The sequence below is a fragment of the Mus musculus genome, chromosome 2 (assembly GCF_000001635.26).
Source record: "Mus musculus strain C57BL/6J chromosome 2, GRCm38.p6 C57BL/6J".
NCBI classification, from domain to species: domain Eukaryota; kingdom Metazoa; phylum Chordata; class Mammalia; order Rodentia; family Muridae; genus Mus; species Mus musculus.
Genome location: NC_000068.7, coordinates 36,676,688 through 36,689,274, shown reverse-complemented (window position 1 = coordinate 36,689,274; position 12,587 = coordinate 36,676,688). Strand labels below are relative to the sequence as shown.

Genomic DNA, 12,587 nt, shown 5'->3' with positions numbered 1-12,587 from the left:
TCTAAAGAATTTTTTCATGAGGTGAAAAACTGAGAAAGTGGCATTTCTCCAAAATCTACAAGCTATCTAAATAAAAAGAATAGTGTATTTTAAAAACACTGTACTTTAAATTTTTGGAGGAAAGATATCATGTGCAAAGGGAAATACAGAAAGAACATATGTATATTTGTTTTGGAGAACCCTTTTGCAAGATTATAAAGATCAATCCAAGAGGTTAGTGTAACATCCAAGATATATGCAAGAAGGTCAGATTAAAATATCTTTAAGATGGATATTCAGAGATAATATATTATGCCAATCAAGGAGAAGACCTAGGCAGGTGAAGAGATGCAGAAAGTGCATCATTTTTTTCTGCTGAGGATATTTCTCAGTGCTCTTTTCATATCCCGATTCCTCAGACTATAAATAAAGGGATTCAACATGGGTGTGACCACAGTGTACATCATAGCCACAATGGCATCCTTGTCATTAGTGTTGTTAGATGAGGGGACACAATATAATCCAATGACAGATCCATAGTACAAGGAAACCACACAGAGGTGAGAGCCACAGGTGGACAAGGCTTTGCGGATTCCCTTGGTGGAAGGAGTTTTCAGAATGGTGACACCAATGTAGCCATAAGAGACCAGAATGCATATGAATGGAAGAGTAATGACCACATTACCTAAAACAAGGATGACAAGCTCATTGATGCTGGTGTCTGAGCTTGACAGCTTAAGCAAGGCAGAGAGGTCACAGAAATAGTGGGGGATGATATTGTTTCTAAAGTGAGATAGGCGAGCCAAGAGAAGGGTGTGCACAAGAGCATTGACTAAAGATAAGGCCCAGGACACTACTACTAGAAGAACACAGAGGTTCAGGTTCATGATGAGGGTATAGTGCAGAGGATGGCAGATGGCCACATACCTGTCATATGCCATGGAAGGTAGAAGAAAGCTATCAATGCTTCCAAAAACTATGAAAAAATACACCTGGGAAATACACCCAGTATATGAGATGGACTGACTTTGTGTCAGCATATTCACAAGCATCCTTGGAACAGTGACTGATGAGAAAGAGATGTCTGTTAAGGCCAAGTGGCTGAGGAAGAAGTACATGGGGGTGTGGAGGTGAGGGTCCAGCCTGATGAGCAGGATGATGAGCAGGTTCCCCAGCACAGTTGTCAGGTACATGGCCAGGATCAGGGCAGAGTACACAGCTTGGTCCTTTGCTCGAATGGGGAGCCCCAGGAGGATAAACTCGGACACAGTGCTCTCATTATCCATCCTCATGCTCAAACTCTTCTGCTGTGAGTAAAAGGAGGAATGGGAAAGATAAAGAAGTAATTTTGTCTAATACACCACGGGAACATTTTATGAATCATCAGTACTAATAATAATATTAGTTTGGGGGTTTTAATCCAAGTATGAGGACTTTTGTCATAGTATTAAGATAGTGATATTTTGGAATGAGACACAGTTTGCTAACCTTGAAAACAATTTAATGTATTTTAGAAGGAAATAAGGAAATTCAGGACAATTATCCAATCAGATCTAGTTCCATCTCAAGGTACCCGGATTTCACCAAGACAATTTAAAATGAAAGAATTTGCATGTAAATTGTTACCAATAAATGGAGAATTCAACATGATTTTAATGATTAATATTCTGTTTTAACTTTTCTTGAATGCACTTTCATAAGGCTTTCTACAAATTAAATCCAAGAAATGTAATCCACAGAGCTTCTTCAATATAAGGATCGGGGGAAATTAGGGGACGTAACATGTGCAAACGATCAATGCTTTAAGGGCATTAAGTCTGTCATTACATTGTACCAATAACAGCATGTAAGAAGCTATGAGTTCCTCACATAGTAACAGTTTCTCAGTCAATGTGGTCACTCTTCCATTACTCTTCCTAGGCTGCATCAAATGACTATTTTCCAAGTTAGCATCCTCAGCACAAAACTAAGTGTTGCATTCAAGTACAGAGAACACCTGGAAATACTCACATTAGTGCCATTTCTTAGATCAGACAAGACTATTCACTGCAAAAGCAAATTTCACCTGTTTTATTTTTAACCTAGGTTTTTAAGCCAAAGATTATTTTTGTATGAATTTCTTACTTGATTTTCTGTTGCTAACCTGACATTCTCTCTTTTTTCTGTAATCATTCCCTACACAAGTGAGCAACCACTAAACAAGAGGAAAAGGAACATGATAAAATTAGAATAGATTTCATAGCTGCAGAGAGAGTTCTGTGATTTTATTTATTTGAAGACTCATTTATTGGCCATTTTGTCTCTTTAATTTGCAACAATCACCATTTGTTCATTCACCCCTTCCAAGCCTTACCTAGAGTTAAGCTATGAAGTCTTCCAACTTGATCAATACCATCTTTAAAATGACTATGTATCATCAACCTCACTCTGTAGAAAAATCAGTAAATGTGATATTATTTGAAATTAATTAAAATTAATTTTATTCTCATTTCTGTGTCAATAATAATTACTTCACCACCATGAAAACTTTAATTATTTATCTATCCCCCGGTAGACAGTTTCTAATAGTATGCTACTTTGGGCAATATTGCAATAAACCATATTATTCTTATGGTATTTTATATAGTATACATGATATATCCAGAAAGGACTTTAAAGAATTAGAAAGACATGATTTCAAATAATATCAAATCATGAGAGACCAAAGTGATGAAGAAGAGGATATATGTTCTCTGACGAGTCTGTACTGGAATTACCTACATAGAAAGATTGTAAAAACGTACCTCAATGTAAGAATTTTGAAGGAAAGTGTGAGAGGTTTTGAGAAACAAGGAAAATTCAAGGTAACAGAAAAATCAAAGAAATGTAAAGTTTGAAAACTATAGAAAAAGCAGGCAAATTTAATGTCTAATTCACTGTGGAAAAGAAGTTTCCATCTGTTCAAGAACAGTAACACTCAGGAAAAATAAAGTAGCATAAAATAGCAAATAGATGGCTGGCTGCCAGGTAGAAAGTAGGTTGGAGAAGCCAAGAATCCTAGCTAGCATATGAACACCAGGGGCCATTATGGCAAAAGTCACAGGGATTTGGGAAGAAGTTGTAAAAACAATACAACAGAAATTGTGTGTTGACATTAAATCTGAGCAAAATAAATTATTTTCCTGCTTTTATCAAAAATGGAAAAGTTTAAGAAAAATATTCTTTAGAGAGGCTTTTGGGGGAGGGAGTACTATTTTAACTCAAAGGTTGGTCATGTTCGTGCAATGTAAATTGCTATATAAAGAACTGTTTGCCATTTTATTTTATAATCCTTGCAATTTGAAATGCATGCTGACTAGGGAGACAATGAAGATGAGAGAGAGAGAGAGAGAGAGAGAGAGAGAGAGAGAGAGAGAGAGAGAGAGAGAGAGAGAGAGAGAGAGAACAGGCAGGCAGACAGAAAGACACTGAGAGACCCAAGCATACGCAGTGATACAGAATTTTGTACATTCTATGCCCTGATCTGACAGATAGCACAGATATGTGAACATGTATTTGTCCATGTCTCCTGAGAATTCTATGTGAGCCCTGATTTTGAAAACCATGTAAAGAAACAATGATGCAATTCCTGTCCCCAAATCCAAATTAGAAGCATGTAGAATAAAATTGTTATGTTGTCATTGACTCCCTTAGGGAAAGAATAATTTTGAAGCAAAAGTGAGAGTTCCTTCACCTTTGAGAAACAATGGTAGCAATCATAACAAGATTCCCCATCATTTTGTCCTATTTAAAATAGTATGGGAAAACATAAATTTTTCTAATATTTATGCACTGGATGCTGAAACCTCAACAATAATTCTATTTGAAAATGATGCTTCTAATAAACTAATGAATAGTAATAAGAATTTGGTTTTTCTCTTAAAAGAGATACCAGATTGCATCTGCCATCCCTCAAACTGTGGCCATAGGAAGCAGACATCAATCTGTAGTCAGTAAGTTAATGACAGTATTGCAACATCAGGAGGTAACAGAGAAAAACTTTTTATCAACCTTTGATTTTGAACTTCTAGCTTCCAGAACAGTGGAACATGTAATTCCATTAAGCTATTACGTGGCATATTGTTCTGACAGTGCTTGGGTATAAGCAATGTAAATATCTGCTTATTTATAAAAGAATATGAGCAGAGATTCTCTGCTTTACTAGATGCCTCATAGACTGGTAGAAGCCCAGGTGGGCTTCCTAGAATCCAAATGTCTCCTCTTTCACTATCTCACTGCCCCCACCCCAAGTCCCTTACCATGGTGATAAGAATATATTGGGCCTAGAATCAGTGGTACTGTTAAGAGTCTTGGCCTTGTTGGAAGAAGTGTGTTACTTACTCTGAGGGTTGGCTTTTAAGCTCCACACAGTGTGGAAGAATCAGATTTCTCCTAACTGCAGTTATGCCAAGATGAAGAACTCTCAGCTGCTTCTATGCCTTGCTTGCTTGAGCTGCTATGCTTCTGCCTTGATGATTTTGAACTGAACCTGTGAACCTTTAAACAAGCCCCACTTAATATTATCCTTTATAAGAGTTGCCTTGGTCATGCTGTCTCTTCACAGCAATGGAAACCCTAACCAAGATGCTCGCCCTCCTACTTGCTGTTTCCCAACCCTCAAAAGGGGCATATACTCCCTCACTAATAGACACAGGACAGACTGGGAAACATCCATTTAGAATGCCTGCCTGCCTGCCTTCCAGGCTCTGTCCACAATATCTCCAGTTTTCAACTATTCTAGTTTCCATAGCCTAGATCCATCTGTGTGTCAATGCCCTACTATACCTGACACTATACTGGGCCAGAAGTTCCCAGCACTTGTAGAATATTTTCAGACTTATAGAAGTAAAAGTAGGCTGCCTGCCTGCCAAACACCCCTACTACCGCATTTAGCATCTCCCTACCATAAGACTCCATCCCATGCCTTCTATTTGCCATGTCACAACTGGGGAAGAAACTATCTACTTTGCAAAAGACCAAGCAGACTTGAAGTCCAAGAATGCTGTTGCTGTTTAATGTCATTTACTCCTTCACTGTCTTGGGATCCTTCAATGTTATCTTTATACTTGTGCTCCCCTACTTATCTTCCCTCAGCCTACAGCCTCCCTCTTCTACCAAAATTCACACAGACTTAGAATCCCAGGCTCACAGACCAGAAGATCAGAGAGAAAATGGTAGCCAAGGTACAAACCACCCAGCCAACAAAGCCAAACTTAGAAGTCAATACCTACAAATGTAATTACCCTATCCTATGTGTCTAGAGGCCAGTGTAAAAATCCACAAAACCACTGCAAATGCATAAGGTCACCTCTAGAACCCACTACAGGAAAGCCCTGAATATTCCAATAAAACAGAAACATAAGAAAAAACATAAGCCCTTACGCTTCACTCAAGCACCAGGGTACCTTGCCAGAGGAGTTGTCCGACACCCGCAAGGGCCCACACAGGATTCCCCACAGGATCCTAAGACCTCTGGTGAGTGGAACACAGCGTCTGCCCCAATCCAATCACGTGGAACCTGAGACTGCGGTAAATAGGGAAGCAGACTACCCAGGCCTGACCTGGGGCACAAGTCTCTTCCTCTCCACTCGAGCACCGGGGTGCCTTGCCAGCTAAGTCGCCTGACACCCGCAAGGGCCCACACAGGATTCCCCACGGGATCCCAAGACCTCTAGTGAGTGGAACACAACTTCTGCCAGGAGGCAGTTTCGAACACCAGATATCTGGGTACCTTTCCTGCAAGAAGAGAGCTTGCCTGCAGAGAATACTCTGCCCACTGAAACTAAGGAGAGAGCTACCCTCCCAGGTCTGCTTATAGAGGGTAACAGAGTCACCTGAAGAACAAGCTCTTACCAGAGACAACTAAAACAGCTAGCTTCAGAGATTACCAGATGGCAAAAGGCAAACATAAGCATCCTACTAACAGAAATCAAGACCACTCACCATCATCAGAACGCAGCACTCCCACCGCACCTAGTCCTGGGCACCCCAACATAACCAAAAATCTAGACCCAGATTTTTTTCTTTTTTTTCCATTTTTTATTAGGTTATTAGCTCATTTACATTTCCAATGCTATACCAAAAGTCCCCCATACGCACCCACCCCCAATCCCCTACCCACCCACTCCCCCTTTTTGGCCCTGGCGTTCCCATGTACTGGGGCATATAAAGTTTGCGTGTCCAATGGGCCTCTCTTTCCATTGATGGCCTACTAGGCCATCTTTTGATACATATGCAGCTAGAGTCAAGAGCTCCGGGATACTGGTTAGTTCATAATGTTGTTCCGCCTATAGGGTTGCAGATCCCTTTATCTCCTTGGCTACTTTCTCTAGCTCCTCCATTGGGAGCCCTGTGATCCATCCATTAGCTGACTGTGAGCATCCACTTCTGTGTTTGCTAGGCCCCGGCATAGTCTCACAAGAGACAGCTACATCTGGGTCCTTTCGATAAAATCTTGCTAGTGTATGCAATGGTGTCAGCGTTTGGATGCTGATTATGGGGTGGATCCCTGGATATGGAAGTCTCTACATGGAACATCCTTTCATCTCAGCTCCAAACTATGTCTCTGTAACTCCTTCCAAGGGTGTTTTGTTCCCACTTCTAAGGAGGAGCATAGTGTCCACACTTCAGTCTTCATTTTTCTTCAGTTTAATGTGTTTAGCAAATTGTATCTTATATCTTGGGTATCCTAGGTTTTGGGCTAATATCCACTTATCAGTGAGTACATATTGTGTGAGTTCCTTTGTGAATGTGTTACCTCACTCAGGATGATGCCCTCCAGGTCCATCCATTTGGCTAGGAATTTCATAAATTCATTATTTTTAATAGCTGAGTAGTACTCCATTGTGTAGATGTTACACATTTTCTGTATCCATTCCTCTGTTGAGGGGCATCTGGGTTCTTTCCAGCTTCTGGCTATTATAAATAAGGCTGCTATGAACATAGTGGAGCATGTGTCCTTCTTACCAGTTGGGGCATCTTCTGGATATATGCCCAGGAGAGGTATTGCTGGATCCTCCGGTAGTACTATGTCCAATTTCCTGAGGAACGGCCAGACTGATTTCCAGAGTTGTTGTACAAGCCTGCAATCCCACCAACAATGGAGGAGTGTTCCTCTTTCTCCACATCCACGCCAGCATCTGCTGTCACCTGAATTTTTGATCTTAGCCATTCTGACTGGTGTGAGGTGGAATCTCAGGGTTGTTTTGATTTGCATTTCCCTGATGATTAAGGATGTTGAACATTTTTTCAGGTGCTTCTCTGCCATTCGCTATTCCTCAGGTGAGAATTCTTTGTTCAGTTCTGAGCCCCATTTTTTAATGGGGTTATTTGATTTTCTGAAGTCCACTTTCTTGAGTTCTTTATATATGTTGGATATTAGTCCCCTATCTGATTTAGGATAGGTAAAGATCCTTTCCCAATCTGTTGGTGGTCTTTTTGTCTTATTGAGGGTGTCTTTTGCCTTGCAGAAACTTTGGAGTTTCATTAGGTCCCATTTGTCAATTCTCGATCTTACAGCACAAGCCATTGCTGTTCTGTTCAGGAATTTATCCCCTGTGCCCATATCTTCAAGGCTTTTCCCCACTTTCTCCTCTATAAGTTTCAGTGTCTCTGGTTTTATGTGAAGTTCCTTGATCCACTTAGATTTGACCTTAGTACTAGGAGATAAGTATGGATCTATGCGCATTCTTCTACATGATAACAACCAGTTGTGCCAGCACCAATTGTTGAAAATGCTGTCTTTCTTCCCCTGGATGGTTTTAGCTCCCTTGTCGAAGATCAAGTGACCATAGGTGTGTGGGTTCATTTCTGGGTCTTCAATTCTATTCCATTGGTCTACTGGTCTGTCTCTATACCAGTACCATGCAGTTTTTATCACAATTGCTCTGTAGTAAAGCTTTAGGTCAGGCATGGTGATTCCACCAGAGGTTCTTTTATCCTTGAGAAGACTTTTTGCTATCCTAGGTTTTTTGTTATTCCAGATGAATTTGCAAATTGCTCCTTCTAATTCGTTAAAGAATTGAGTTGGAATTTTGATGGGGATTGCATTGAATCTGTAGATTGCTTTTGGCAAGATAGCCATTTTTACAATGTTGATCCTGCCAATCCATGAGCATGGGAGATCTTTCCATCTTCTGAGATCTTCTTTAATTTCTTTCTCCAGAGATTTGAAGTTTTTATCATATAGATCTTTCACTTCCTTAGTTAGAGTCATGCCGAGATATTTTATATTATTTGTGACTATTGAGAAGGGTGTTGTTTCCCTAAATTCTTTCTCAGCCTGTTTATTCTTTGTATAGAGGAAGGCCATTGACTTGTTTGAGTTTATTTTATATCCAGCTACTTCACTGAAGCTGTTTATCAGGTTTAGGCGTTCTCTGGTAGAATTTTTAGGTTCACTTATATATACTATCATATCATCTGCAAAAAGTGATATTTTGACTTCCTCTTTTCCAATTTGTATCCCCTTGATCTCCTTTTGTTTTCGAATTGCTCTGGCTAATACTTCAAGTACTATGTTGAAGAGGTAGGGAGAAAGTGGGCAGCCTTGTCTAGTCCCTGATTTTAGTGGGATTGCTTCCAGCTTCTCTCCATTTACTTTGATGTTGGCTACTGGTTTGCTGTAGATTGCTTTTGTCATGTTTATGTATGGGCCTTGAATTCCTGATCTTCTGAACACTTTTATCATGAATGGGTGTTGGATCTTGTCAAATGCTTTTTCTGCATCTAACGAGATGATCATGTGGTTTTTGTCTTTGAGTTTGTTTATATAATGGATTACATTGATGGATTTACGTATATTAAACCATCCCTGAGTCCCTGGAATAAAACCTACTTGGTCAGGATGGATGATTGTTTTAATGTGTTCTTGGATTCGGTTAGCGAGAATTTTATTGAGGATTTTTGCATCGATATTCATAAGAGAAATTGGTCTGAAGTTCTCTATCTTTGTTGGGTCTTTTAGTGGTTTAGGTATCAGAGTAATAGTGGCTTCATAAAATGAGTTGGGTAGAGTACCTTCTACTTCTATTTTGTGAAATAGTTTGTGCAGAACTGGAATTAGATCTTCTTTGAAGGTCTGATAGAACTCTGCACTAAACCCATCTGGTCCTGGGCTTTTTTTGGCTGGGAGACTATTGATAACTGCTTCTATTTCTTTAGGTGATATGGGACTGTTTAGATGGTCAACTTGATCCTGATTCAACTTTGGTACCTGGTATCTGTCCAGAAATTTGTCCATTTCGTCCAGGTTTTCCAGTTTTGTTGAGTATAGCCTTTTGTAGAAGGATCTGATGGTGTTTTGGATTTTTTCAGGATCTGTTGTTATGTCTCCCTTTTCATTTCTGATTTTGTTAATTAGGATTTTGTCCCTGTGCCCTTTAGTGAGTCTAGCTAAGGGTTTATCTATCTTGTTGATTTTTTCAAAGAACCAACTCCTCATTTGGTTAATTCTTTGAATAGTTCTTCTTGTTTCCACTTGGTTGATTTCACCCCTGAGTTTGATTATTTCCTGCAGTCTACTCCTCTTGGGTGAATTTGCTTCCTTTTTTTCTAGAGCTTTTAGATGTGTTGTCAAGCTGCTAGTATGTGCTCTCTCCCGTTTCTTCTTAGAGGCACTCAGAGCTATGAGTTTCCCTCTTAGAAATGCTTTCATTGTGTCCCATACACATCCAAACAGGTGATGGAAATGAACAAAACCATACTAGAACTAAAAAGGGAAGTAGACACAATAAAGAAAACCCAAAGCGAGGCAACGCTGGAGATAGAAACCCTAGGAAAGAGATCTGGAACTATAGATGCAAGCATCAGCAACAGAATACAAGAAATGAAAGAAAGAATCTCAGGTGCAGAAGAGTCCATAGAGAACATCGACACAACAGTCAAAGAAAATACAAAATGCCAAAGGATCCTAACTCAAAACATCCAGGAAATCCAGGACACAATGAGAAGATCAAACCTACGGATAATAGGAGTTGATGAGAATGAAGATTTTCAACGTAAAGGGCCAGCTAATATCTTCAACAAAATAATAGAAGAAAACTTCCCGAACATAAAGAAAGAGATGCCCATGATCATACAAGAAGCCTACAAAACTCCAAATAGACTGGACCAGAAAAGAAATTCCTCCCAACACATAATGATCAGAACATCAAATGCACTAAATAAAGATAGAATATTAAAAGCAGTAAGGGAGAAACCTCAAGTAACATATAAAGGAGGGCCTATCAGAATTACACTAGACTTTTCACCAGAGACTATGAAAGCCAGAAGAGCCTGGACAGATGTTATACAGACACTAAGAGAACACAAATGCCAGCCCAGGCTGCTATACCCAGCCAAACTCTCAATTACCATAGATGGAGAAACCAAAGTATTCCACGACAAAACCAAATTCAAACATTATCTTTCCACGAATCCATCCCTTCAAAGGATAATAACAGAAAAGAAGCAATACAAGGACGGAAATCACGCCCTAGAACAAGCAAGAAAGTAATCCCTCAACAAACCAAAAAGAAGACAGCCACAAGAACAGAATGCCAACTCTAACAACAAAAATAAAAGGAAGCAACAATTACTTTTCCTTAATATCTCTTAATATCAATTGACTCAATTCCCCAATAAAAAGACATAGACTAACAGACTGGCTACACAAACAGGACCCAACATTCTGCTGCTTACAGGAAACCCATCTCAGGGAAAAAGACAGACACTACCTCAGAGTGAAAGGCTGGAAAACAATTTTCCAAGCAAATGGTCTGAAGAAACAAGCTGGAGTAGCCATTCTAATATCGGATAAAATCGACTTCCAACCCAAAGTTATAAAAAAAGACAAGGAGGGACACTTCATACTCATCAAAGGTAAAATCCTCCAAGAGGAACTCTCAATTCTGAATATCTACGCTCCAAATGCAACGGCAGCAACATTCATTAAAGACACTTTAGTAAAGCTCAAAGCACACGTTGAACCTCACACAATAATAGTGGGAGACTTCAACACACCACTTTCATCAATGGATAGATCGTGGAAACAGAAACTAAACAGGGACACAGTGAAACTAACAGAAGTTATGAAACAAATGGACCTGACAGATATATACAGAACATTTTATCCTAAAACAAAAGGATATACCTCCTTCTCAGCACCTCATGGGACCTTCTCCAAAATTGACCTTATAATTGGTCACAAAACAGGCCTCAACAGATACAAAAATATTGAAATTGTCCCATGTATCCTATCAGACCACCATGGCCTAAGACTGATCTTCAATAACAACATAAATAATGGAAAGCCAACATTCACGTGAAAACTGAACAACACTCTTCTCAATGATACCTTAGTCAACGATGGAATAAAGAAAGAAATTAAAGACTTTTTAGAGTTTAATGAAAATAAAGCCACAACATACCCAAACCTATGGGACACAATGAAAGCATTTCTAAGAGGGAAACTCATAGCTCTGAGTGCCTCTAAGAAGAAACGGTAGAGAGCACATACTAGCAGCTTGACAACACATCTAAAAGCTCTAGAAAAAAAGGAAGCAAATTCACCCAAGAGGACTAAGGCAGGAAATAATCAAACTCAAGAGTGAAATCAACCACGTGGAAACAAGAAGAACTATTCAAAGAATTAACCAAACGAGGAGTTGGTTCTTTGAAAAAATCAACAAGATAGATAAACCCTTAGCTAGACTCACTAGAGGGCACAGGGACAAAATCCTAATTAACAAAATCAAAAATGAAAAGGGAGACATAACAACAGATCCTGAAGAAATCCAAAACACCATCAGATCCTTCTACAAAAGGCTATACTCAACAAAACTGAAAAACCTGGAAGAAATGGACGAATTTCTGGACAAATACCAGGTACCAAAGTTGAATCGGATCAAGTTGACCATCTAAACAGTCTCATATCCCCTAAAGTAATAGAAGCAGTTATTAATAGTCTCCCAGCCAAAAAAAGCCCAGGACCAGATGGGTTTAGTGCAGAGTTCTATCAGACCTTCAAAGAAGATCTAATTCCAGTTCTGCACAAACTATTTCACAAAATAGAAGTAGAAGGTACTCTACCCAACTCATTTTATGAAGCCACTATTACTTTGATACCTAAACCACAGAACGATCCAACAAAGATAGAGAACTTCAGACCAATTTCTCTTATGAATATCGATGCAAAAATCCTCAATAAAATTCTGGCTAACCGAATCCAAGAACATATTAAAGCAATCATCCATCCTGACCAAGTAGGTTTTATTCCAGGGATGCAGGGATGGTTTAATATACGTAAATCCATCAATGTAATCCATTATATAAACAAACTCAAACACAAAAACCACATGATCATCTCGTTAGATGCAGAAAAATCATTTGACAAGATCCAACACCCATTCATAATAAAAGTGTTGGAAAGATCAGGAATTCAAGGCCCATACCTAAACATGATAAAAGCAATCTACAGCAAACCAGTAGCCAACAGTAAAGTAAATGGAGAGAAGCTGGAAACAATCCCACTAAAATCAGGGACTAGACAAGGACGCCAACTTTTTTTCTACCTTTTCTACATAGTACTTGAAGTATTAGCCACAGCAATT

General features: G+C 39.3%; 1 protein-coding gene across 1 annotated transcript; it reads right to left on the bottom strand.

The window, feature by feature from the left end:
- Positions 1-341: 341 nt before the first annotated feature.
- On the bottom strand, positions 342-1,271 carry Olfr346 (olfactory receptor 346). The gene has a single exon (NM_146938.1). The coding sequence runs from the start codon at positions 1,269-1,271 to the stop codon at positions 342-344; it is 930 nt and encodes a 309-aa protein (NP_667149.1).
- Positions 1,272-12,587: the final 11,316 nt, after the last annotated feature.

Excerpts from the sequence above, each read along its gene's own strand:
- Olfr346 (NM_146938.1), bottom strand. The coding sequence starts at position 1,271 with ATGAGGATGGATAATGAGAGCACTGTGTCCGAGTTTATCCTCCTGGGG.